Below are 25,981 nucleotides of genomic sequence, written 5' to 3'. Positions count from 1 at the left end.
GAGAGCTATTTAATAACTAAAGGTCTTTGAAAATGTAACATCCATATTGGTTTATGCTCACACAATATTCACTAATTTAATTTCAGAAAGGGGAACTACACACAAATGAGGAAACTAGTTAAACAGAAATAAAAAGATACAGTCATTAAAGTGAAATGCCTGCAAGCTGCATGGAAACTTTAAAAAAAACACCATAAAAGAGGCTCACATTAAATGTATATCCCAAAATAAAAAAACAAAACAGTAAGACCACCAAAAAATGCCACCATTGCTAAACAAAGTAAAAAGCAGTTAGAGGCAAAAATGTATCCTTTAAAAACTGGAAATCCAACGGAAAATAGAAAGGAGCATAAACTCTGGCAAGTCAAGTGTACAAGTATAATTAGTCAGGCCAAAAAACACTCTGAAGAGCAACTAGCCAAAGACTCAAACTAACAGCAAAAAACATCCACTCAGTGTGCAGTGGCAGTCAAAACAGCTAAACAAATAAGAAAGTGTTATTTACTCCTTCATTTAACATAAGAACCAGGGGTCACCCAATGAAATTAATAGGCAGCAGGTTTAAAACAAGCAAAAGGATGTATTTCTTCACACAATGCACAGTCAACCTGTGGAACTTGTTGTCAGGGATGTTGTGAAGGCCAAAACTATAATGGGGTTCAAAAAAGTATTAGATAAGTTCAATGGCTATTAGCCAAGATGTCAGGGATGCCACCCCATGCTCCGGGTGTCCATAGCCTCTGACTGCCAGAAGCTAGGAGTGGTTGACAGGCGAGGATTGCGTGTTCTGTTCATTCCCTCTGAACCACCTGGCACTGGCCACTTGCAGAAGACTGGATAGATACTCAGCTAGATGGACCATTGGTCTGATCTAGTATGGCCGTTCTTATAATTTACATACACTTGGGTATCTGCAATATGTGGTGAATATGTTAAAAATTTCACAGCAAGAATGGACAAAATTAATCTCTAGTGGGAGCCTACCAATGCCATTGGAGTTACACTGAGAATGTATTTATCCAATATTTGCAGTTAAACTAAATCCTTCTACTTCTTACTTGTCAGTGTCAAAGAAGAGAACACTGGAAGGAGATCTTATACATGTTCAAATACCTATATTTTAGTCTATCAACATTTTTTCTTTTCATAGAATCATAGAATATCAGGGTTGGAAGGGACCTCAGGAGGTCATCTAGTCCAACCCCCTGCTCAAAAGCAGGACCCATACCCAATTAAATCATCCCAGCCAGGGCTTTGTCAAGCCTCACCTTAAAAACTTCTAAGGAAGGAGATTCCACCACCTCCCTAGGCAACGCATTCCAGTGTTTCACCACCCTCCTAGTGAAAAAGTTTTTCCTAATATCCAACCTGAACCTCCCCCACTGCAACTTGAGACCATTACTCCTTGTCCTGTCCTCTTCCACCACTGAGAATAGTCTAGAACCATCCTCTCTGGAACTACCTCTCAGGTAGTTGAAAGCAGCTATCAAATCCCCCCTCATTCTTCTCTTCTGCAGACTAAACAATCCCAGTTCCCTCAGCCTCTCCTCATAAGTCATGTGTTCCAGACCCCTAATCATTTTTGTTGCCCTTCGCTGGACTCTCTCCAATTTATCCACATCCTTCTTGTAGTGTGGGGCCCAAAACTGGACACAGTACTCCAGATGAGGCCTCACCAATGTCGAATAGAGGGGAACGATCACGTCCCTCGATCTGCTCACTATGCCCCTACTTATACATCCCAAAATGCCATTGGCCTTCTTGGCAACAAGGGCACACTGCTGACTCATATCCAGCTTCTTGTCCACTGTCACCCCTAGGTCCTTTTCCGCAGAACTGCTGCCTAGCCATTCGGTCCCTAGTCTGTAGCTGTGCATTGGGTTCTTCCGTCCTAACTGCAGGACCCTGCACTTATCCTTATTGAACCTCATCAGATTTCTTTTGGCCCAATCCTCCAATTTGTCTAGGTCCTTCTGTATCCTATCCCTGCCCTCCAGCGTATCTACCACTCCTCCCAGTTTAGTATCATCCGCAAATTTGCTGAGAGTGCAATCCACACCATCCTCCAGATCATTTATGAAGATATTGAACAAAACCGGCCCCAGGACCGACCCCTGGGGCACTCCACTTGACACTGGCTGCCAACTAGACATGGAGCCATTGATCACTACCCGTTGAGCCCGACAATCTAGCCAACTTTCTACCCACCTTATGGTGCATTCATCCAGCCCATACTTCCTTAACTTGCTGACAAGAATACTGTGGGAGACCGTGTCAAAAGCTTTGCTAAAGTCAAGATGTAATACATCCACTGCTTTCCCTTCATCCACAGAACCAGTAATCTCATCACAGAAGGCGATTAGATTAGTCAGGCATGACCTTCCCTTGGTGAATCCATGCTGATTGTTCCTGATCACTTTCCTCTCCTCTAAGTGCTTCAGGATTGATTCTTTGAGGACCTGCTCCATGATTTTTCCGGGGACTGAAGTGAGGCTGACTGGCCTGTAGTTCCCAGGATCCTCCTTCTTCCCTTTTTTAAAGATTGGCACTACATTAGCTTTTTTCCAGTCATCCGGGACTTCCCCCGTTCGCCACGAATTTTCAAAGATAATAGCCAATGGCTCTGCAATCACAGCCGCCAGTTCTTTTAGCACTCTCGGATGCAACTCATCCGGCCCCATGGACTTGTGCACGTCCAGTTTTTCTAAATAGTCCCTAACCACCTCTTTCTCCACAGAGGGCTGGCCACCTATTCCCCATGTTGTGATGCCCAGCACAGCAGTCTGGGAGCTGACCTTGTTTGTGAAGACAGAGGCAAAAAAAGCATTGAGTACATTAGCTTTTTCCACATCCTCCATCACTAGGTTGCCTCCCTCATTCATTAAGGGGCCCACACTTTCCTTGGCTTTCTTCTTGTTGCCAACATACCTGAAGAAACCCTTCTTGTTACTCTTAACATCTCTCGCTAGCTGCAGCTCCAGGTGCGATTTGGCCCTCCTAATTTCATTCCTACATGCCCGAGCAATATTTTTATACTCTTCCCTGGTCATATGTCCAACCTTCCACTTCTTGTAAGCTTCTTTTTTATGCTTAAGATCCGCTAGGATTTCACTGTTAAGCCAAGCTGGTCGCCTGCCATATTTACTATTCTTTTGACACATCGGGATGGTTTGTCCCTGTAACCTCAACAGGGATTCCTTGAAATACAGCCAGCTCTCCTGGACTCCTTTCCCCTTCATGTTAGTCCCCCAGGGAGTCGAAGTCTGCTTTCCTGAAGTCCAGGGTCCGTATCCTGCTGCTTACCTTTCTTCCCTGTGTCAGGATCCTGAACTCAACCAACTCATGGTCACTGCCTCCCAGATTCCCATTCACTTTTGCTTCCCCTACTAATTCTTCCCGGTTTGTGAGCAGCAGGTCAAGAAAAGCTCCCCCCCTAGTTGGCTCCTCTAGCACTTGCACCAGGAAATTGTCCCCTACGCTTTCCAAAAACTTCCTGGATTGTCTATGCACCGCTGTACTGCTCTCCCAGCAGATATCAGGAAAATTAAAGTCACCCATGAGAACCAGGGCATGCGATCTAGTAGCTTCCGCGAGCTGCCGGAAGAAAGCCTCATCCACCTCATCCCCCTGGTCCGGTGGTCTATAGCAGACTCCCACCACTACATCACTCCTGTTGCTCACACTTCTAAACTTAATCCAGAGACACTCAGGTTTTTCTGCAGTATCGTACCGGAGCTCTGAGCAGTCATACTGCTCCCTTACATACAGTGCTACTCCCCCACCGTTTCTGCCCTGCCTGTCCTTCCTGAACAGTTTATAACCATCCATGACAGTACTCCAGTCATGTGAGTTATCCCACCAAGTCTCTGTTATTCCAATCACGTCATAATTCCTTGACATCACCAGGACCTCCAGTTCTCCCAGCTTCCTAACAGTTCTCCTAACTTCCTTTTAGAAGTTAGCATTTCACAATGTCATCATTTGTCTTTTTCTTGCAGAAAATATACAGAATAATGAAATCAGAACTGATCAGGTAATTAATGAATGAATTCAACTGATTTTAAAAATAGTCTTTTCAAATCTACTTATTTGTAATTTAAATGTCTCTGTGTTCTAAGATTTGGGATTTTAAAAAAAGTATTTTGTTCTGCTTACAAAATCTTTATCATTTTTTTTTTTTTTTTTTTTTTATAAAATAGGTCCTATTTGGAGAGCATATTTATACCTTGTGTACAGACTTATCTTCAGCATTTACCAGAGCTTTAATGCAAGTGGAAGATACCTTAAGATAAAAATCTACTGTCTAAACATAATGAAGAACTGATATAATAAAGTATATTAACTTGTTATAAAAAGTTAGTTTATGAAGATAATCAAATGTCAATAAACAGAAGTAATTAACTGGTTCCAAATGTTATTACAGACTTAAGGCCAAATTCAGTCCTCAGATACAAACATCAACTTCCATTGATCTAGAATTGAACTGCAGTAACATCTGAGGGTAGAATTAGCCCTGCCTTCCTAAACACAGGTCTGGTTTCTTTCTTGGGCAGTAATATCTTACCCTTCTTTGCCAATCTCTCCAACTTTCAGTGCTTCACCAAGAGGCTCTTTACCAAGTTTGGTCAAATTCATTTTGGTCTCGAGGGTCATTAGAAAAGACCCGTTGTAGGACATTTCCAAATCAATCCAAAGCCCTAGAATTGTTAATAAAAAAATTAAAATTTTTAAGATGTGACATTGCAACTTAGAGTAACTTATACAATCATTTTATATTAAAGTGATGTCAAGCTAGAAATAACTTTGGAACAAAAGCATTCATAGGGTTACGGACATGACCAGAGATTTTTGAAAATGGAAAATATTTTTTAAAATATCTTACTTTTTACCACTTGTGCAGTTTACTTTTCACATTTCACTCAGCTTGGAAAGTGCAGGTAATGAAGATGTGTCAGTTACACCATGTGGCGAGCCTGCACTACTACCACAATGCCATCATGGTTCAACTTCCAGAACTTTGGGGCATGTTTTATACACGAGTATAACCTTTTTGTTTAGTTTTCACAAAAAAAAGTTATTTTGAAATTGTTTGAATCCCTGGACTAGTTGATAATAAAATACCAAAACAAGTAATTAATTAATTTAATTACTAGTGAAGTTCGAGCTCTACTGTGGTGCTCAGAAATCTATACAATATCATCATAATCAACACTAAATAATGAAACTGCCTATAAGTTAGACAATTATTCCCTCTACTGGCTCTACAGTCCTTTCTAAGCCACTGTAAAAAATGAGCTGGGGAAGACCCTCTGATACATCCTCTGCAAGGGAAGGAGACTACCACACCTTCTTGAATGGCAAGACAGAGCCCCTCAGAGAAGTTATCAGACAGACAGTCTCGTATTGCATGATCTTACCCAAACAACCCTTGAGATATATGACTTCTATATATTCATATTAAGGCTTCATAATACAAAAAATAATTCTTTGAACAGCCTTATTTCCTCTAATGATTTACCTTATGTGAATAATAATAAACACTCGCCTGCTGCAGTGTTCTAATGTACTGCACACCAATATGAATATAATTCAAGTATTTAAAAAAAAAAAAAAAAAGTAAAAACCGCCCTCTTAAAATTCAAACAAAACCTTTTAAAGAGGCTGAATACAAAAAATTCAGATCTATGTTTTCAGAAGTGATTAGTGATTTTAGGTGCCTAATTTGAGATACCTTAAAAAGCCCCAATATACAGAGGGGAGGTGCTCAACACTCAGAAAAATCAGGCCCCTTTGAAGTGTCAAGTTGGGCAACCAAAAATTAATCCACTAAGAACATTAGTCACTTCTGAAACTTTAGGTCTTTGTGAATGCAAAGTATCTATCATTCTCTTTTCTGCAAACACACATGAGCAAAACTGAAATGCCATATACAGAGTCCAACCCTGCAACCACAAACTCCAGGATGCAGGCCACCCAGTCAACTATCATCATACAATTAGAAATAATGCTGAAGGCGAACTGTCTTTAGTTTCCTCATGTACAAATATAAAATTTCTCCACAATTCAGATGAATGTGAGTTGACTGTTTCACATTATGTTTCTAAACAAGGAAACAAATGACAATTTATGCAGAATTTCCCTCTCTGCTTTCTGCTGGTGAAATTAAAGATGGCATTGGAAACAGATATCACAGGTCTGAACAGCTGAGAGCAACTCTTTTTGTAATCAGTGAGTCAGCATGCTCCAAACTTCAATGATGTTTTAACAATAGATTAAATTAAACTAAGGAAACAATTTAATCAGATTACTGAGAGAAAGGATGTTCTCTTCTACTCACGGTGACTGGTTTGTTAGTATTTATATAAAAAAAATAGCATCTCACCACCACCACCACCACCACCACCTCATGGTACAGTTTAGTCATCAAGTTGTTTGTTGCCTAACCTTGATGAAGATACAGTAACACCAGAGCACATATTATCAAGTTATGGCTATATTAACACAAGCACTGTTTAAATTAAAAAGCTGCTTTCTCTGTCAATGACAGTAATTGCTCAAATGATGAAAGTCACATGAGCAGAATGTCTTTTCTTGAAGTCAACAATTACTGGAAATTTGTACTTTGAGAGGCTCTGAAAGCGTTCTTCAAATATTGTACATCACTGCATTTTTAAGACCCAAAGCAGACTACATGAAATGGCCTCAAACAGCATAATACTACAACATTTCATTCAGAACTCCAATTTTGATTGAGAAAGTTGCCTAAATTACCTTTATGCTAAGAAACTTACTGACAAGTAAGTTCATATTGCTTATGCAAAAATAAAAATATTTTCCAATGATTGTTGTCATATTCACATATATCCCCTTAAAATTAGGGCCAAAAGAGAATTAAATTAAGGTTATTGCAGAGATTCCATGTTTATTACAAGAATTAATAAAATGCAGGAACTAAAACATCACAATTTGACAACGTGACTGCAATTACAAGGATTACAAATCCTACCATAAACACTTGTCTGCTGCAACTACTCTGTAAACATGAAACCGAAAGGATTAGTTTTACTGAATGGTAGTGTGGTCATAAATACAAAAGTAAACCAAAACACACAGCAATCTCATAAAACCTGTCTCCTGACTTTTAAATGCGATGCATTTATTACAACGATAAGAACATACAACTGAAGTACTAAGTCAGAACTGGCAGCCCAAACAGATTCTTAATAATTCAAACATGCATTTCCAGAATAAAAATTCTTAGAAACCAATTAAAAAAGTTGTTGAATCTCTCTCTGTGAATCGGTCTACAAAATCTTAAAATAAAGTTTAATATACTGGAGCAGTTAATGCAGTTTTATTGGTTTTTAATCAAGGTTGGGTGTAATATGTATTTTTGTATTCTGTTCAGTTATTTCTGTTAAAAGTCACAATAATGCTGATGGGTTTTGTACACTAACTGCTTTCAGCTTTCAGACAGGGGCATCATTTCAGAAAAAATTTTGATGGTTGGAGAAAGAGGGTAAAATTGTGTCAGCATATAGAACATTATATTCTGTAAAGTTGGCGAGGGATTAGAAGACATAATGGAACATATACACCTGTGAAATGTCGTGGGTGGGGGAACCCAGGGTTGCGGGGGGGGGGGGGGCAACTGTCCTCCCCCGCCCTTGCTCTACAGTAAATGATGTTCTTGCTTGCACATACCTGGGATAAACCTGTCACTCGTGGAGACCAGTATCAGCAGAGTGCAATTTTCATTGCACAAAACATAAAGCTTATTGGCAATCTACTTTTATGAGAGTTCTTTGCAACTTTACTGGAGAGGACAGGCAAATATCTGCCACTAGACTGGATAGCTAGGTCACAACATGTTTTGCAGTCTAATTCTTCCCTAATTTATATGTGCATCCCACATTGAAATCAATGGAATTACAAAAGGAGTAATTCAAGATAGAACTACTAGAGATCCAAGTATACAGTCTGTCTTCTATATGTGGAATAGAATTGATGACAAAAGTATTTAAAGTAATGTTACTTTAAGAAAAGATTTTTTAAATACAAAAAAATAGTTCAGTGAAAAATGTCAGACGTTTATACAGAGAGTGTTCTTAAATAATTCCCAATCACCGTTCAGAGTTTTCTGATTAAAATTTTCCACCCAGCTGACCTGGCTCATAATTGTTTTCAGTTTTGTGAAATTAGCCCTTAATGACTTTAAACAGTTTTAGCCATCCTACCTCTGAAGTCAATAATAGTATTTTAACTGCAAAAGGCTGATACTGGTAAGCATGATTTCTGACCATGATATAATCGCTGATTCTGACGCTATTTCAACTGCTATAAAACCAAAATTATAAACAGAACCATGCAAGTCTCTGGTAGCAAAAAAGAATACAAGAAGCAACATGTCCATCATAAGCAACTACTGCTGGGTATGTCTTAGTAGGGCACATCTAAAATTGCTTCACTTCTAATGAAGAATCAATGCTAGACGGTTCCCCATGGCTTTATTAGCAACATAAGCAGAAAAGCAGAGGCATTAGTAGTGTCAACCTATGTCTGTCAAAAGACATGCCAAATAGAAATGCCTTAACTAAGCAGACAAAAAAATATAAAATAATGGAAGCTACTGCAAATGGGAAACCAGAGATAATTACCACCAATAAGTGTGGCTTAATTTTGAAGGAAAATATCAGACCATAAAGTTGTCTACTACATTCGCTTCTTTCAAAGTATTTTCAAGTTTAAAAATAGTAAGATCCCACAACTGGGGAAAAACTACTAAAAAAATTGAAAACTTAATCAGCAATATTACCTTTCAGCAGAAATAGGATCACAGATGAACTGTAACTAGGGAACAAGCAATATGTTCCAATCCTCAGATAATCTGGGATGCAGTAAAGTATTTCCCCCTATTTCCATCAGGAAAAAAAAGTTCCATTTCCAACAGTAGTGAAATTATTTGCTGTCTTAGAACAAAAACTTTAAGTTAAATGAAAAAATGGACTTTATTAAACCTGGAAATGGTGTACTCTCAGTGTGCCAGGTGTTTTACAGGCAACTTTCCAGCCCCCAAAAGAGTTTATAATACAGGGAGATGATGCACAGATAGATGATGGTGTTTAGATGCAACAAACAGCGGTGATTCAATGGTGGTGATTAGTATGTTTCTAGATTGCTCCATGATAGATTTTAGAAAATCGTAAAACTAAACAAAACTATTTTGCTCACACTTCTGAGAGGGACATTAAAGCTTATAGGCCTTCTCCTTTCCTACACTGATTTGAGAAAACAGAATTTTTAGTAAAAAGAAAAGGAGGACTTGTGGCACCTTAGAGACTAACAAATTTATTTGAGCATAAACTTTCGTGAGCTACAGCTTCATCCGATGAAGTGAGCTGTAGTTCACGAAAGCTTATGCTCAAATAAATTTGTTAGTCTCTAAGGTGCCACAAGTCCTCCTTTTCTTTTTTGCAGATACAGACTAACACGGCTGCTACTCTGAAACCTGTCAGAATTTTTAGTGTCATCCATAAAGTGTGTGTATGGCATTAACCAGCTGATAAGTGTTAAAATTTTCAGTGAGTATCAATTATTGCAAAACTTGGTCTGACATCACAGAGTTTGCACTAAATTAATTTAATATATCAAACTCTCAGCCCTTTAAGAAGATGATGCAAGATGATCTTGTATATTGCACCCAAGCACTTCAGACAGTAACTATCAGGTATGAAATTGATGAAACAACTTTACATAGAAGCTAGGCAAAGAAATAGGAAAGAGTTGAATACAAGAGTCTGTCAGATGTTTAAAAGTTCTGACTTTACATCATTTTTATGTAGAGCCAAGGAATCCTAGCCTAGAGACAGAGTTAGTTATTTCCCACGTTTACAAATAGAATCTGCATCAACTTAATCAACTGGCAAAAATGCTTTTTCAAAGATCCTAGTCCTTTGGATGAAAGGAGAGCTTGCTGGATATTCTGTTTTTTCCAAATGATTAAGCTACACCTTCAACAGTTATCTTACTGCATTGGAACAAAACTCATCTTCAACCTCAAATTAAAAAATGACAGGTCTTGATCAAATAAACAGCTAACTACTCTGAGACTAAGGAGATCCACTCAGTTGTGTATCTTCACATCACGACTTCCAAGTTTCCTAGAATAGAACAGGTGTATTGACTTTCGGCAAATCCCTGAAGCACAGTTCTCAACTCGGGAGCACCCCAAATCTCATATCAGAAGGTAAACATAATTGTTTCTAAGGCCTTGCATGAACATGAAGTTATACCACTTTAGCTCTACTAATAGAGTTAAAAAGTGGTAGAACTGCCCTAGTGGATACAGTTATACTGGTACAAAAGTTATTGGTATACATTGGTATAGCTTATGTATGTAAATTTAGTAGAATAACTGCTACACCAGAATAACTGCATCCATACTAGGGGCTGTTGTACTGATTTAATTATTTTGGTAAAAAGTCACACTTCTAATCAAAATAATTAAACTGGTACAAAACCTGTACGCAGACAGGACCTGAAGTTCTGCTGGGCAGAATGTGATGATCTGGATATGATGTTAAGTAAATAAAATGCAGCTAAACACAGCATCAAAACCATAGTTCTCCAGCTCCGGTAAGCCATCGTCACTTGACCTTTACAAACAAATGAGAGGAACTAAGGTTTAGAAAGACAGAAAATACCCACCCTGGTCAGGAATTTATCAGCTAGTTTAGTACTTAAATTTCCCCTAAGAAGCACTGGAGAAGAGACTGGCTGGCTTATGCATGAGTGTGTCTATGTTTCACCACCCTTGTGTTCTGAGAAAATATCATTGTTATCATCTTTATTTAATGTTTATTCCTGGTAAGGGACACTGGTGGACATTTCAGTTACTCAGGAGTATTTCCCTAAAGTTCTGCTTAATGGAACCTACTTAGTATTTACTTTTATCCCATGACTTCAGTGTACTTCAAACATTACGTAAGCCTTTAATGCCTTTGTGAGGGATTATATTTGTTTCACAGATTAAGAAACTGAGGCATAGAGCATGTACGCAACTTTTCTAAGTCACACAGCAAGTCAGCAGGAGAGCCTGCAATAGAACCTTGTCATGTGTTCTAATCTACCCTGCCAGTGGATTTAACGGATAACTCTTGTCAAGAGAATTTGATTAGTCTTGAACAAAATTATCTTTGGGGCTATAAATTAATTTGACTGAACACCTGCGCACTTTCTCGAGTACAGAAGCAAGAAGCTGGATACAATCCTGCTCTACCATTTCAATATACTCTGTTGAGAAGTTTGTAGAAATAAATGGAGTTTAACCTTTTGCTGACTCAGTCTCTGTGACTTAGAGGCTCTATAATGTTCTCCAAAGTCCCCACAACTGAGGAAATTTAAAATCCTTGCTGACTCACACTATGATTAGTCAGGGTATGGTTAGGATCCAGACATTGGTTACTGAGTGCCAGCTGGAACAAGTTCTTATTCGGACATCTTTGTTGCTCAACTATCTGAGGGAAAATGGCTTTAAAGAGTGACTAAATTATGAAGCAGATGTGGAGGGATGGTAAACAAACAGGCTCCCTCAAGGGAACATTTCCCCGTAGACCAATTAGAGCCTTCTAAACTCTGGGTCAAATAAGCCCTTGTAGATCAAGTATATCCTTCAAAAACATTTCCAACACATCACCAACAAAGTTAAAACAGGGAAGAGAAGATGTGGAATTTAAAAAGAAAAGATTTGCTAAAGGAGACAGCTGAAAATCATGCCCAATGGCTACAATGAAAATCTAGTTCCTATCTAACAAACAGTTTCATCTATCAGAACAGATTTCTATGCTGGGGGGGACGGGGAGAAGGTGAGAGGCGAAGACCTACCTGCCCCCTCTCTTTAAGTGTACAATCCAATACTTCTAAAAACAGACTTTTTTCAACCTGTAACACTGTCAATCTTTGAATTTTTTTCAAAAAAGGATGTTTAAGCTATTCTTCATCTGAGTGGATTGCCTCTTTATGCAAATACCAGAGTGACAGAAATCATAGCCATGACAAATGCCTTGCTTTGGGGATCCGTAAAACCAGAAAGAACCCAGATTGAGTTTCAGCTCCCAGGGCTGGCAGTAAGAAAATCATCACTTCATCAGTTATCACCTTTGACATTGAAAGACAAGCACAAAATCCCACAATACTATTTTTACGAAGTCCCTTTTCAGAGCTGACCCAATGTGTGTTTTCTGGTTTATTAGTTGTAGCATTTTGCTGTATCATTGTTTTCATAGAACAAGGCTGCAGCTCTTAAACAGAAATCAGATCTGGGTTCTGCTATGGTACAGAATCAATTATTCTCTGAGCATGAAGAAAAGATGCTGGACCCTTTACTACTTTGTACTTCCTCAAATTTTACTTTACTTTTATAATTCTGTGAATTTAGTGGTATTCAGTTGGGAAGAGAATATAATTTCCTTAAATTCATCCTGCTGCTCACCTATAAAAGTACCTTGCACAGCCAAACCCCTAGGGCCTTCATTTAGGGCTCCTTCCCTCAAGCAAAAAACTCATACTGAAATCCATGGGCCAAACTCTGCTCTCAGCAGTTCCACAAGGTAGAACTGGAAAAAGAGGGAAGTTGGCCTTTTATCAGAATAAGTTTTGCTAAAGAGAACCCTTAAAGCGGGCTGCTTTTCCCAGGTTTACCAGATCCCAGCCTCCTACCCCAGTCTACGTCTTCTGTACAACTTTTCAGGCATACAGCATATTTGGAGTGCTAACGGCACTTTATGAGTGCTGCAGTCTGAATGTCAACAGCTTTACAAATCCATTCTTAATAATGGTATGGTAGCCAAATGAAAAATAAGAGGGGCACTCAAATAGTTTAAGCCCAGATCTTGTGCTTTGTTTAGAAAAAGGTTTTGTCAAACATAAGAGAAACAGTTGTGAGGCGGTTCTGTTTGTGTTTTTTAATATTTCAGTAGAAATAGTTTAGGTTGCCAGTACTACAGAATGTTTATATCTCTATTGTAGCAGTGAACAATAACAGGACATGAGAAATAAAAATGGAGTATAAGCACAAGTGAAACTAGTTATGTGTAATGAAATGGAAAAAGTAAACAAGTCACAAATGGTAAACAGTGTAACTACATGGTTAGTTTCAAAAATTTAAAGGTTATCAGTAACACTGGGTAAGGTGTTTTTAAAATAAATTTTTTATAACTTGACAGTGTCCTTTTAATTCTGCAATAGAAGCAAAGCATAATAAATATTCTTTTTACCATCAACCTAAGAAATTCCTGTTCAAACCAAGTGTTCATTACCTTTGTGATCAACAGAAGGTTTGAAGGCTTGAAGAATCTTCGGCACCGCTATTCCCATGTCAAGTTCAGTTAGAGCTAGCTCATTCATGAAATATGGCAGCTGGAAGAAAGGAGAGAATACAATAATCAAGTTAATTTTAATGGAACTATAAAGAGACCAGGTGTTCTGTGATATTTGGAAGGTGGTTAAAGTATAGTACATTTGAGAAAACATTTAGCTGAGTTACCAATTAAAAGGACACTCAAAGTACGATTATATGTAGAAATTTTAATTCTAGGATTTAGCATTCCTTTATCTGAAAATAATATTTTAGCGGATGCCTTCATTTATAAACTCTGAGCCAATGCATTTTTAAATATTTCCATTTCAATCAGTTGCGTGCACCCAATCAAGAATACAAATTTCAACCTACAACATTAGGTTGATACATTGTCAAACACTTGTATCCCACATTTGACTGATAAATGAACTGTATGCTCTATCGGTCAAAACAAACAAAAGGTGTCGACCAAGAATGAAGTGTAGATACTTGGCAGTTTGCTAGATTTAAAATGATCCGGTTTTGTTTTTATTTTTTTTGAGCATGTTATCCAACTGCAGTTACACAATTTTTAGTGGAGAAATTCTGCAGTTAGGCTGATATTATAAAATAATAAGACCATCACTACTATTATCCACAGCAACCTCTGCTTGGGGTCTATACCCTTTAACCTACATCATGCCTCTGGTACTATATACTGCGCATGCACAAACATACAAAATAAGGATTTAGAATGAAAGCATATGAATCATATAAATACATATTTATATCTTAATAATGTATATAACTCTATATGCAAAGGTACGTTCATTCTGAATCCCAGTGTTGAGAGTACCTATATAATTTCAAACACATACATGTCCTAAACTGTGTTATACATGGTGAAGGAACCCTAATTTTTCTATTTTTGTTGCTGGAGGCTCACGCATTAACTTGCACTGCCCTGCGCTATGCTGCTCATCAATCACCGTACACATACTTTGCCTCTCTGCCTCCTTCCTAGATATCTCTTCACTGGGGCAAGGGACAAGACAAATTGCTAAACAGATGTTTTAATTACTAGGGGAGAGTAGTAATTTCAAAGAAAATTCTGTAGGTGAGAAAGTACATTATGAACACACTCAAGCAGTCCATAATTAGAAATTATTTAGGGCTTGTCTACACTACCGCTAAAGTTGATGTAACTTACATTGCTTAGGGGAGTGAAAAAGCCACTCTCCTGAGCCACGTAAGTTACATCGACTTAAAGCACTGTCTACTCTGTGCTATGTCAGCAAGAGAGCGTCTCCCCCGACACAGCTTCCGCCTCTCCTTTAGTTGGAGTAATTACATTGACAGGATAGCGCTCTCCTGGCGACAAAGCGCATCTACACCAGCATCTACACCCCCCCCCCCCATCACAGCATGGATTAATACCATATGTAGGCAAGAGGAACTTCTGCTGGGTTTAGATTGGGGCCATCACTGACAGCATTACTGAGTTCAAAGCTGGCAGATGCATTATTTTCTGTAATAACATTCCTGCTGAGATTCCTGGAGAAATTAAGGGAAGGAGGAGCGTGGGAGGGAAATGAAAAAGGCTGCAATTTAGCCAACCAAATTAAGGGAAAGTTCCTAACATCAAGATGCTCAGCAGGGATGAGACTGTTCTAAGATGGTTGCACAGTAATCAGACTGCTCTAAAGGTCATATAATAAAGTATTGCGGCTTGGAAGAGGGTTAAATGGGCTGTTTGACATAAGGTGAGGACAGCCTTGAACAAGAACACTTTGAGCACAAATTTGAAGACTACAATAACCTCAGCAATTCAAGGCACCAGGACCCAACAGGGAGGCAACTAAGTGCCCAACATCTTCCCATTCTCCAGTGATAGGTGGCCCCTATTTTGGGGAGTCACATGGTAATGCCATTGCTTGGGGCCCTCACCATGCAGACTATGTAGTCATTGCTGAACAAGGTAAAACATTTGAAATATTAAAGACTAGACTATGGCATTTATGGGGTGTTTCTGGGCCACACGGCCAGAAGCAGCTTGGGAAGATATTGTGGCACATTCAGACGCTTTCCCTCATGAAAAAAAATAATTTTTAAGACATTAGAGGAAAGCCACACGCCACCTACGAAGTCCAGAAGCAGCACAGAAGATTTATCGCGCGTTTCCCCCACTTTACTTTTACAGTGATGTGAAAAAAGATGAGAAGGAATAGGATTATTGCAAGAGCTTTTTTAATATCCTTGTATAACTCAGTACTGCTATACAGACTAGTTTGTTTAGAATAATTCCTCCTATTTAAAAAACTGCTTTCAGAAAAGTAACATAAAAAAAGTAAATAAAAAAGAGCTCCTTAAACCAAAAGTAATAAATTCTGGGTGGGGGACTATAATGCAATAAATGCATTAAGTGTTTCAATACACTAAGTCATTGGCATTATATTCTACCCAGATGCCTTTCTAGTCACTGCACTGCTGTGAATTCCCCTCCTCTTCCTCCCATTTTGGATAATTTAACAATCTACCTTTCACATTGCACCAATATAGCACGTCCAATGAGAAGGTTTTTAAAAAGCATAGGGAACTGAAAGGGGGAAATAAGAAATATTGTGAGTACAACAGATTTGTATTCAAAGCAGATCCGGAGGTTTCCCTAACACTGCAAGTATCTTTCACAAAAAAGATCAAAAGGGTTAAAAAAAGCTAGCTGAAGAAGTGAATTGATTAAAGTTATTAGCATTTAAAAGATATGGGTATCCAGCTTGAGTTCCTGTGTTTTTAAAAAAAATATTGTGAGTTTAATGCTCACGAGTAGTAGAGTACTGGCTTATTTGAACCCTGAGTCAGTGGATGGAGCCCACTGAAACAAAAGGCCCACCCTCCTCAAAATAAGGGTGGGTCCACAGACCCCAGGACTTAATAGAGGACAAAGAATGAAACGGGCAATTCACAGGGTCAAAACAAGGGACCAGCAGAAGGACACCAAACAAAGAACTCTGGACAACACCCACTGTTCAGAGGAATCATCTGGACTCCACCTAGAGGAGCTCTGACTGGATGTGTGAACAGATGAGGGACCAGACACAGGCCCCAAAATCAGAAAACCACCCTGAAGAGTGAAGCCCTCTGCCATGTACAGGTATTCCCACACTGCCCTGCAATATGCCTCCAAAACTGAGCAGAAAGTATCATGTCTCTGAGTCAGAGATCAGTTCCCTCTCCACGGCCCAAGGCAATCTTTGGCCATCCTTCTGAGACCACCGAGGGGACCTGTTGTGGGGGGGTAGGTTTTTGTGCTGTGGACAACTGCCGACAAGAGACGGCACTGAGACCATGAACACATTCCTCACAGGACACCAAACCATCAGAGGAGCTAACTTTGTTACCAGCAGACTGAATTTGCACAGACCGCCAAGGAGGTGAAAGGCCCAGAATGGTAGAAGGGCAGCAAATGAGAGAAAATATATTGCATACCTTTGCCTGTAATAGCAGCAAATATTTATAACAGAGCAATGCCCTATACATTTATGGTGTTTATCAGCATTTCATCTCTCTCCCCCCCATTCCAATTTTTTGCACTCAAACTGTTCTCAAGATGTTTGAACAGCTTGCTTCAGTGGCTGTGGAAACAGCCCTGGGTAGAATTAGTTTACTGCTTACTTCCAGTAGTACAAGGAGCACTCTCTCACAGCTGGTTTTGGCAGCTAAATTCCAGTGCTGGTGACAGCAGGTCCACTCCTTCCTTTGTGTTTAGGAACAGACTGATAAACACCCCCACCCCACCCCACCAGTTGTTGAACAAACCTGTGATTAGCTGCTGCTATTTGGAAGAGTTTGAGAATGCAAGGGGCAGACCATGAGTCAGTCAAAACCCTTTCTCCTTTTCTTTTTTGAGCTTGTGCATTAGATAGCACAATTATACCCCTTTGCCTTTCAGATAGCTGCTGCCTTTACCACTACTCCCACAGAGAATCCTTGTTTATAATGGATTTCTGAATTTAAAGTGTGCTCATATGGGCACATTTACAACTATATGGTCCCCACCCCTTCCTGTTGTCAATTTCTGAAAGCAGTTTTCATTTCACTGAAATCCTGAATCCTCATCGCGGGTTCCTGTTCAGATGTGCCAGTGGGTAGAGAACCAATACACTATAGCACAATGGGTTTGCAACATTAGCCTTAGAGATTTGTTGGTCAAGCAAGCCTAAAATGCTGTAATACTACTGCTTAATGCTAATACAGTAATACTTTTCACCTCTATCAGAGGACCTCTATGTGTTTTGCAAACATCCACGAATTCAGCTTCCACACCCCTGTGAAGCAAACAATTACTACTATCTACATTTTGCAATCAGATTAAGTGACTTGGCCAAGATGGCACCCTGAAATCTGTGGCAAAAGCAGAATTACATCTAACTACTCCTTTTGTCATTAACAGGGTTCAAGACTCTATGTCAAAGTACAAGATATTTCAAAAAGTATTTTTAAATAAAATCGCTATAAATCATGTGACTAAACTAAAAAAATATATCCTTTTTTATGCTGGATAATAGGAAGTGCAAACCCCCCAGGAGAGATACCTTTATTTTGCTGAGTTTCATTTGGATCTTCTTGGACACAAGATCAGACCAGTACTTTTCTCCTAAGAAATCCCAAAATATTCTTCCAACCAAAGCATTTACCCATGCCTCCTGTTCCTCTTCTTCAGCTACTGTTCGGATATCTGGCAACTGGTAACATAAACATATCATTCAGTTATGGAGCACAGTTTAGACAATCTAGTCACTGCCTAAAGAAACATTTTCCTCTAGGTCTTGTCTACACTGGGAAATTCATACTGTTCGTTAACCCATATTAAAATAATGTCTACACTGTTTAACAAAGACTATAATCTTCAAAATCATGGTTAACCCTTGTGTGAGTGTCTGTTAATGCAATAAAATTTCTCAGTGGAGACCTAAACTAAACAGATTTGGAGTCATTTGCAGAAAAGGTATTCAAGTTATCAGATATTCACACAGACTATTTTTAATGCTAACAGCAAAAGCAACATTTTTCATACTAAAAGATACAAAATTCCACAACACAGCAAATAAGAATCTGACAAGTGCTTAGGTCTCCTTCCTGCCCAAACCCACTTGCCTTATCAAGTCTGAAAGCAAAGCTAAACATTTTTTTGCTAAGCAAAACTAAATCAGAAAAAAAGAAATACAAGAAAAATGTGAGACAATAGAAGGGAAAATCCTTTGTATTCTTCCTCCACTTGTGTGTCCAAAAATCCACTAATGGAATGACCAGAGCTATATACTGTCAAAGATGAAGACTGAATCAGTGAGAGAGAGAGAAAGAAAGGGGGAGGGGAGTAATAGGTTAGAGAATAATTCTCTGCAAAGTTACAGGGGTTCAAGCACAAAAATGCAACATGACCTAGAAAACATGAAGCAAATCTCCCACATCATTGACATTTGACTGTATGTCTGAAGAAACTATACGGTTTTCTTTCCACTGAGTTGGAGCAATATCTGGAGCAATGAAGTTTTGTGGCAATATCTGAATGGATCATGTCTTGATTCATTTGAGAGTAATCTCAAACAAATGAAGACACAATCCATTTGGATATTGCAACTTTCCGACTTCAGCTATAAAGGCGGAGCCAACCGAAGCTACATGCCAATACGTACGCACCTCCACTTTCAGATTCAGATGCAGGGAGTCTGAACTCTATGTAGAGGAGAGAAAGAATTTATGTGATTTCTCTATAAAAAGTTTAGAATGGGGAGAAGTACAGGAAAACTTAATTCAAAGAGACTCCTAAAGCACAGTCTTTCAGCACACTGTATTATATATGTATCTCCTATTATTGTTCATGGGAGAAGTGTGTGCATAAATACTCCCCTCCCCTCCCTCGAAATCTACTCCCAAGAAGCTCAAAGGAACACTGTCAGTCCTTCGACTGAGTACACTTAAAATAAATGGTTGCTCAAAAGGAACTGACCTGTTATTTGGATTGTAAGCTCTTCAGGCAGGGACCATCTACCACCGTTTTGTACAGTGCCTAGTACAATAGGGCCCTGATTCATAGATAAGGCCAAAAGGGACCATTGTGATCATCTAGTCTGACCTCCAGCATAAAAAACAGGTCATAGGACTTGACTAATTCATGACTGGGGCCCCTAGGTTTTTTACCATAATAATATTGTGAGTAGGGAGCTCCAAATACACATGCAGAATTGTAGAGGAGCCATTAGGAGCCACCAGTTAAAAGAAACTTCTCGTCAGTAGAATGCAGAAGTTAAGTTGCTGTGTCTCAAACAGAATGTATTCATTAATGGAGCTTTGCTCAATGGCTTCCTTGAAGGAAATTATATTCCCCCACCCCTTCAAAAATGTGTGCATCAACTTTCACACCCACATTCCAGGATAAGGCAAATGGCTCACTTGTAGGAGATTTTAAAACATTTGGACAGGAGGATAATGGTCATTCTGTGAGATGCCTTAAGCTTACAAAAGGCTGCCCCAGCTGTCAACTGAACTCAATATTTCTTGCTTAAAAAGAAATCTCAGATGTATTTATTGTTTCAGACAACTGAATCTTGATGTGCATGTTTAAACTTACAGGAGGAGGAAAGTAACTGCCACATTTCCCAATCAATACTGTTTAGTGATGCATTTCCAAGCTGCTTGTAAAATTAATGCAAAATTAGAAAGCTTTTAGTCTTCTTTTTTTTTTAATTAAAAAAGTAACTGACAAATACAACTAATAATTCTTGGATGGTGTACGGAGAAAGTTCTTGCTCAGAAATCTCATGAGACTATATTCTGAATAATGCTCTAAGAAGTTCCTTTTATATAAAAGCCTCATTTGAATTTTATTGTAAGAAAAGCCCCACGTTCTAAATTGTCATGGAACATACATTAGCCAAGCTAGCATTAAGAGTCGCTGATGGGACTTTCATTAAATAAAATTGATCTTTAAATGCTAGTTTCTCTGCTTTGAGGTGATGCAGAGTTGATTTTCCTGAGGCAGTGTAGACTGCACATTTCCATGCTACTCTAGATCTCATTAAAAAGAAACAAGTTTAATAAGGAAAAAAACAGCAGCAGACAGTATATTTACAGTGATAAACTGAGACACTGACAATATGCATGGCACATGTTTCATTCTAATAATTTTTTCATGCGCACCAAGATGCTGGTCCTAAAATGCCAATTATAAAGAAGATATGCATAAATTTTCTGCTCTCTGAGAAGCTCCACAATTTAACAATAAGTGACTCTAAACACATTTAAAATCTGCCATATTAAAAAGGGGCATAGTGCTGATGGCAGCTTGCCTAGGACCGTAGGAGGTGGCATGTTATTTTGCTCAAGACAGAGGATCAAGTTACCCAAGTCTGGACTCTGATAAAGTGATAACTTGATTTGAAGTGCAATTAGTTTCACTAGCTGCAACAAGGTTTCCCCCTGGCTCCACAGTATCTTTGTTTATTTTTTAAATTTTCTGTGTTGTTGATACTTCACATGTATATCCCCGTACATAAAAAAATAACCATTCCTTTACCATTTTAGGTTACTATTTATCCCCCCTGCTTCAAACTTTTGTTTTGGCACAGCAACCAGCTAGAAACAGTGGCTGCTCTGAAATCAGCTGAACAGGATTTCTTTGCAACCTTAATATTCCCAAGGGCTGTGACTTTATACAAAAAGAGAATTTGCTGGATTGCTAAATTCTGTATGACCCAAGTTCTTGCCAGCACCGTTATCCTATTTATAAACTTAAGCCTGACACGTCAGATTCAGTATTGCAACCAATCATTGTTTCAGAGGTTGATTGATTGGCCAGGATCCCTCCTGGCCAGGGCCAATGAGCCCCAAATCAACTCATATCATGTACTGTACGTGGTCCTCCTTAACTATGAGCTGTATGAGGGCCCTGAAGTGCACATTATTTTACATGCACAAAATATATATTAAGTAAACTGGGGTCACACTTTATATTAAGGTTCCATTTATTAAGGATAAATGAATGATTAATAGGTGTTTTACTAAGTAGTTGAGCAATTAGAAAGTCCAAGAGGTGAAAAGGCTCCTGATAAGCCATGGTTTATCTACAAACACCCACTCATAAGCATGATATATATGTGAGTAGTATGTGTTATAACATGTGTTAATCATTCAGTAACCCTTTACAAACCATTTATCAATGGAAACTTAATACACAATACCCATGGTTTAGTCTTTGTAAGGAAGGCTGCATCTGAAAGCAAGTTGCAATCTAAATAGAAAAGTGGATAGTTCCATTGCTTTCACTCAATTAACTCTCTTGGAAGGGCTCCTGCATTAGAAACTATGTCTCTTGGTCTTGGAAACCAAACACTCAAAAGGTCATCAGATGAAATTTACATCAGTGATGAAATCCTGACCCTATCTGAGTCAATGTGGCAACAATTTCATCCTAGATGAATTAAAAAAAAAAAAAAAAAAAAAAACAACACCACAACTTTCCTTTGGTTGAATTTGAAAATACACAGAAAAATACACTTACATGATATAAAGAATTGGAGAGATGAATCAGCTTTTGAAACATGGATAGAAAAACTAAATCGCAGGTTCCTGAGCCAAATTTGTGTTTATTCCTAGTGTACTCCCATGCAGTTTAGAAAAGAGAATAGTGGAAGCTTTTAGGTAGCATAATTTAGGTTGAGGGAAGGAACAGGGAAAATAGTTTGTTTATGGAAGTGTCCAGTGTATTGCACACACACAAACTGCCAGAGATCATAAATGCAGAGTTAAGCAGCACAACTGTGTGTAGTGGCTCTAAGGGGACCAAAGTTCTTCATCAGATTATCAAAGTCCACTGAATTGTTGGCCATTCTAAGCTGAAAACAGAATATGTATTAAATAACATCACAGTACAAGTCCCTACTTACATGCATCTGAGGATGGGCTCATTATAAAATAATTTTATCTGTGGGATGGTGGAGATACATGGACATATCTGAATGTTTTATAACTCCCTTAAGAAAGGTTAGCTAATGAGAATAAACTCTCCTTACTCAGCACTAAATTGCATTTATGGCTGAAAAAGGAACTCTAAAAATGACTCCCTCCTGATTTCAGCACGTCTGCATACCAATTATGTTTTTAGTTGGATCTGGTTAACATTAAACGAAAAAGTTAGTTGATATGATCTTTTTACTACTCTTACTATTGAAGCATGAGCATAGCTATAGGAGAGTGAACTGGACGGTATCATGGCTCACCCATCAACAAAAGAGGTAACTCCATATTTATCATGGGACTAATTCTGCTACGCTCAGTTACCCCTGTGTTACTGCCCACTGGAGGAAGTGAACAGCTGAGGGAAAACTTGGCTTACAGAATCATTTTTGGTACTGATGTCACAAAAGCCAGAAGAACACAACTGGACTTTGGAGATCCCAGGTTGAGTTTAAAGAGCTGGCAGTTAGAAACAATGTCTTTATAAGGAAGCAAGGGACAAACACAGATCCTCACAATGCCATTTTTACACATTCAGAACAGAACTGCACTTTCCAAACTTATTTTTTTCCCTTCTATGCAATCTATACTTTTTAAAGCATAAAGTGTCAAAAAAGTAACAGGACCTTAAAATATGTCTCATGGAAGTACACTAAGCACAGGGCTTTTACCTTTTTCACAGAAGTCGGGCTACTGTCTGCACTACAGGCTGGACTAACCACAGGGCTTTTATTTTCTTGTGGAACACACTTCGCCATGTATAGATTGTAGTCCAAAAGCATTTTCTGTCGCACGTTTCCTGCCAGCTCCTTTTGTTTAGGCTGAGACATGATTTCTTCTCCGCTTCCTTTGCTACTGCTGCGACTGTGAGTAAGAATTCCAGACTGGCTATTGGTTCTACTGTGTGATGGCAAGAACCCTAAAGCAGAAGGGATAACAGCCATTAACAGAGGGTGAAGGGAAGGGAACAGCAAAGCAACTAGCAGACCACGTGAAAAAAGACAGCTGTAGAGTATCAAGCATGAGGCATGATCATCACTTTGTTGATGCTAGATTTTTTTTTTTTTTAAAAACAGATGGCTACAAGGTTATTTGTGCTTAATTTACTTCATAAAAGGCACAATTCAAAGAAGTGCTTCTCCATCACTCTTTTAAGGCTACAATCAATTCCATAGTGACATGTTTAGATGGCCTTAAACTCTAATTTGCCAGTACTTAGAATGATTCAAAATCCAGCAATAATGCATGCAACTGGAGATATCAAACTCCTCAGTTACCCAAATCATATGCAAGCACATTTGTGGTCACCTGTACAACAGATGCTCGATTTTCAGATAGTTTTGTTGGGGAGTGCCTAGGGCAAGTACCCACTATACTTAATTTTAGACTATAAGGAATAAATAGATTGTCCAAAGATCTGAATATTTGAAATGTATATTCCTCAGGAGAAATGTACAAAATACCAGTTTTGAATTTGCATTTCAGATACCTATGTTCCAGAAATGATGTTGTCTACACATTTCAAGGGAAAAATTCGGAATAGGGACGCATGATAAGGAGAGGGAATGGAAATTTAGGATTACACCAAATGAAGTATTAATTAAAAAGCATCCAACACTTGACCCAAGCATTAAAGTTCTTATTAGGAACACGTCCCTCTACATAACATTTCTTGTTAGTTGTGGCTGACATTAAGGCAACAGGATTTCATATTTAAAGAGCACTGTAAGCATACATGGCCATTGACAAAAATATGTATTAGTGTGAATCTACCCATGGGAAGGCTTTTCATATTTTAACAAAAAGGAAAGGGGGAAAACATAAGTAAAAACTTATAAACCTAATTCCCACACCCATTGAAGTCAGCTGCAAAAAACTCATGGACTTCAATGGTGGCCGACTGAACCCTTTTTGTAACAATATTCAAATCTTTACACTATGAAAATAAATTGATACTAAAGAAAAAATTTAAAGTAACAATTTATATGTATGAGGTTACAACCACATATAGAATTGTATCTTGGTAATAGATGATCTTTAAAAACCTGTTTAAAATCACAATTTTAGGGAATATCTAATTCTGCATGATTATTTTTAGACTTGCTTTTTAAGAGCTAATGCTTAAATTGGTTCATTACAAACACTAGCTAGACATTCATTTTATGGAAACCTTTGCTGTACTTATTGTAACTCCCTTTATAAAACTGTACCTTAGTAAATTTAAAAATAAATAAATAAATAAAGAGAGATACCGGTTACCTGGCTTGTTTCCACATAAACTGAGAGGCTTCTTCACTTCAGACTTTAACTTGGAAGTCAGAAGGAATCTCCTAAACCATTCCTCCTTCTCCCTACCGGTTCTTCCAAACAAATAAAGTATTTGATCCTTCTGGCCAATCAGCTTTGTCCCATCTTGAGGTTTCTTAGATTCTTCACTGCTTAAGTCTAAGTTCTCTGCTGGCGACCTTTCTTCTAAGTTCTCTTTATCAGTCTGGGCCTTAGCCATAAAATCATCTTGCCTTCCAAGTTCAATGCAAATAGGATACTTTTTATTCCAAATTCGTTTTCGAGCCAGACTCTTGGGAACCAGATAAATCTGTGAAATAAAAAGTGAGAGGGTTAGATAGATCAAAAAACCCAAAAAACAAAAAGAGAAATTCCATATGAATCAATATCTTCTCCACTTATAAATTAATGTATAGCATTGTGCATTAAGTGATGAAAATAGCCAGATTTCACCTCAAAGGTGTTGAACGACCTCAGTTCCCACTGGGTTTAATGGGAGTGGTGGGTGCTCAACTCACTGATGTATCAACAGGCCCCATGCTTGCCAAGTCTTCTAACAAATGATATGGAGAGGCTTAGCGATAAGAATAATTTAAACCGGATCATGCTCAGGTAGTTTATACTCCTGGAATCACATGAATACACAAGAATCTCTGCTTTAATTAAAAAAAAAAAAGTTTTCCAGCTCTCATGATTGTGCAAAAAGCTTGAAAATGTGACTCAGAAGCAAGAAGGTAAAAAACCCCAAAATTATTTATTTAAGTCTCATGACATTTGAGGGTCCAACACATGATTTTTGAATGCTCGAGATCTGCAATACTGAGGTTGTGTGACTGCATAGGAACCAGAAAGCGAAACTTTTTGATGGTCATATTCCAAGCTGAGTAAATGCAAACAGCACCCAAATGTAAGTAGAAAGAAGGGATTTCTTTAAAGAAATTTTTTTTATCTCAACTGTTCCTTTAAAAAGGCCTACGTCGCTCAAGATACCCACAGTGTGTTTAAAAAGTAAAAGTAAAAAAGTTTAAATTCCATTATTTGCTTATTACATTTGGGGCACACTGTCCCTCTGTAATGGATTTTGTAAGAAAAACCTCATGCTTCTTTTGGTCAGATTTTAGATACCACTAACAACCACCAACCAAGTCCTGTTGTACTGAGCTATAAAACCGCTCAATCGTGATTTCAAAGTCTTATAGTTAAAATGTTTCCAGCAAGGGAAAGTATGCAAAGAGGACAGGAATCTTTATAAATTTCTACCTCATCTTTCTATCATGGAAGTAGTTGGGCCTCCTCTGTATGCAGCTTTTCGGAGATCAATGAAGGCCTATTGCCTCCTCTGTTTTC

General features: G+C 38.4%; 1 protein-coding gene across 2 annotated transcripts in view; it reads right to left on the bottom strand.

Moving 5' to 3' along the window:
* TEX2 (testis expressed 2) overlaps positions 1 to 25,981 on the bottom strand; it is a 119,643-nt gene that overhangs the window by 15,854 nt on the left and 77,808 nt on the right. For both annotated transcript variants that reach the window (XM_084647109.1, XM_084647110.1), the window contains exons 4-8: positions 24,608 to 24,944; positions 23,020 to 23,267; positions 17,929 to 18,078; positions 13,317 to 13,416; positions 4,565 to 4,697 (exon numbers count right to left, since the gene is read on the bottom strand). In XM_084647109.1, the coding sequence (XP_084503235.1) occupies positions 4,565 to 4,697; positions 13,317 to 13,416; positions 17,929 to 18,078; positions 23,020 to 23,267; positions 24,608 to 24,944 (968 nt within the window). The remainder of the gene's footprint in view (positions 1 to 4,564; positions 4,698 to 13,316; positions 13,417 to 17,928; positions 18,079 to 23,019; positions 23,268 to 24,607; positions 24,945 to 25,981) is intronic.

Source organism: Lepidochelys olivacea (genome assembly GCF_965140295.1).
Source record: "Lepidochelys olivacea isolate rLepOli2 genome assembly, chromosome: 14".
Taxonomy (NCBI): Eukaryota; Metazoa; Chordata; order Testudines; family Cheloniidae; genus Lepidochelys; species Lepidochelys olivacea.
The sequence above is the reverse complement of the archived record's forward strand: the minus strand, read 5'-3'. Positions and strand labels throughout refer to the sequence as shown.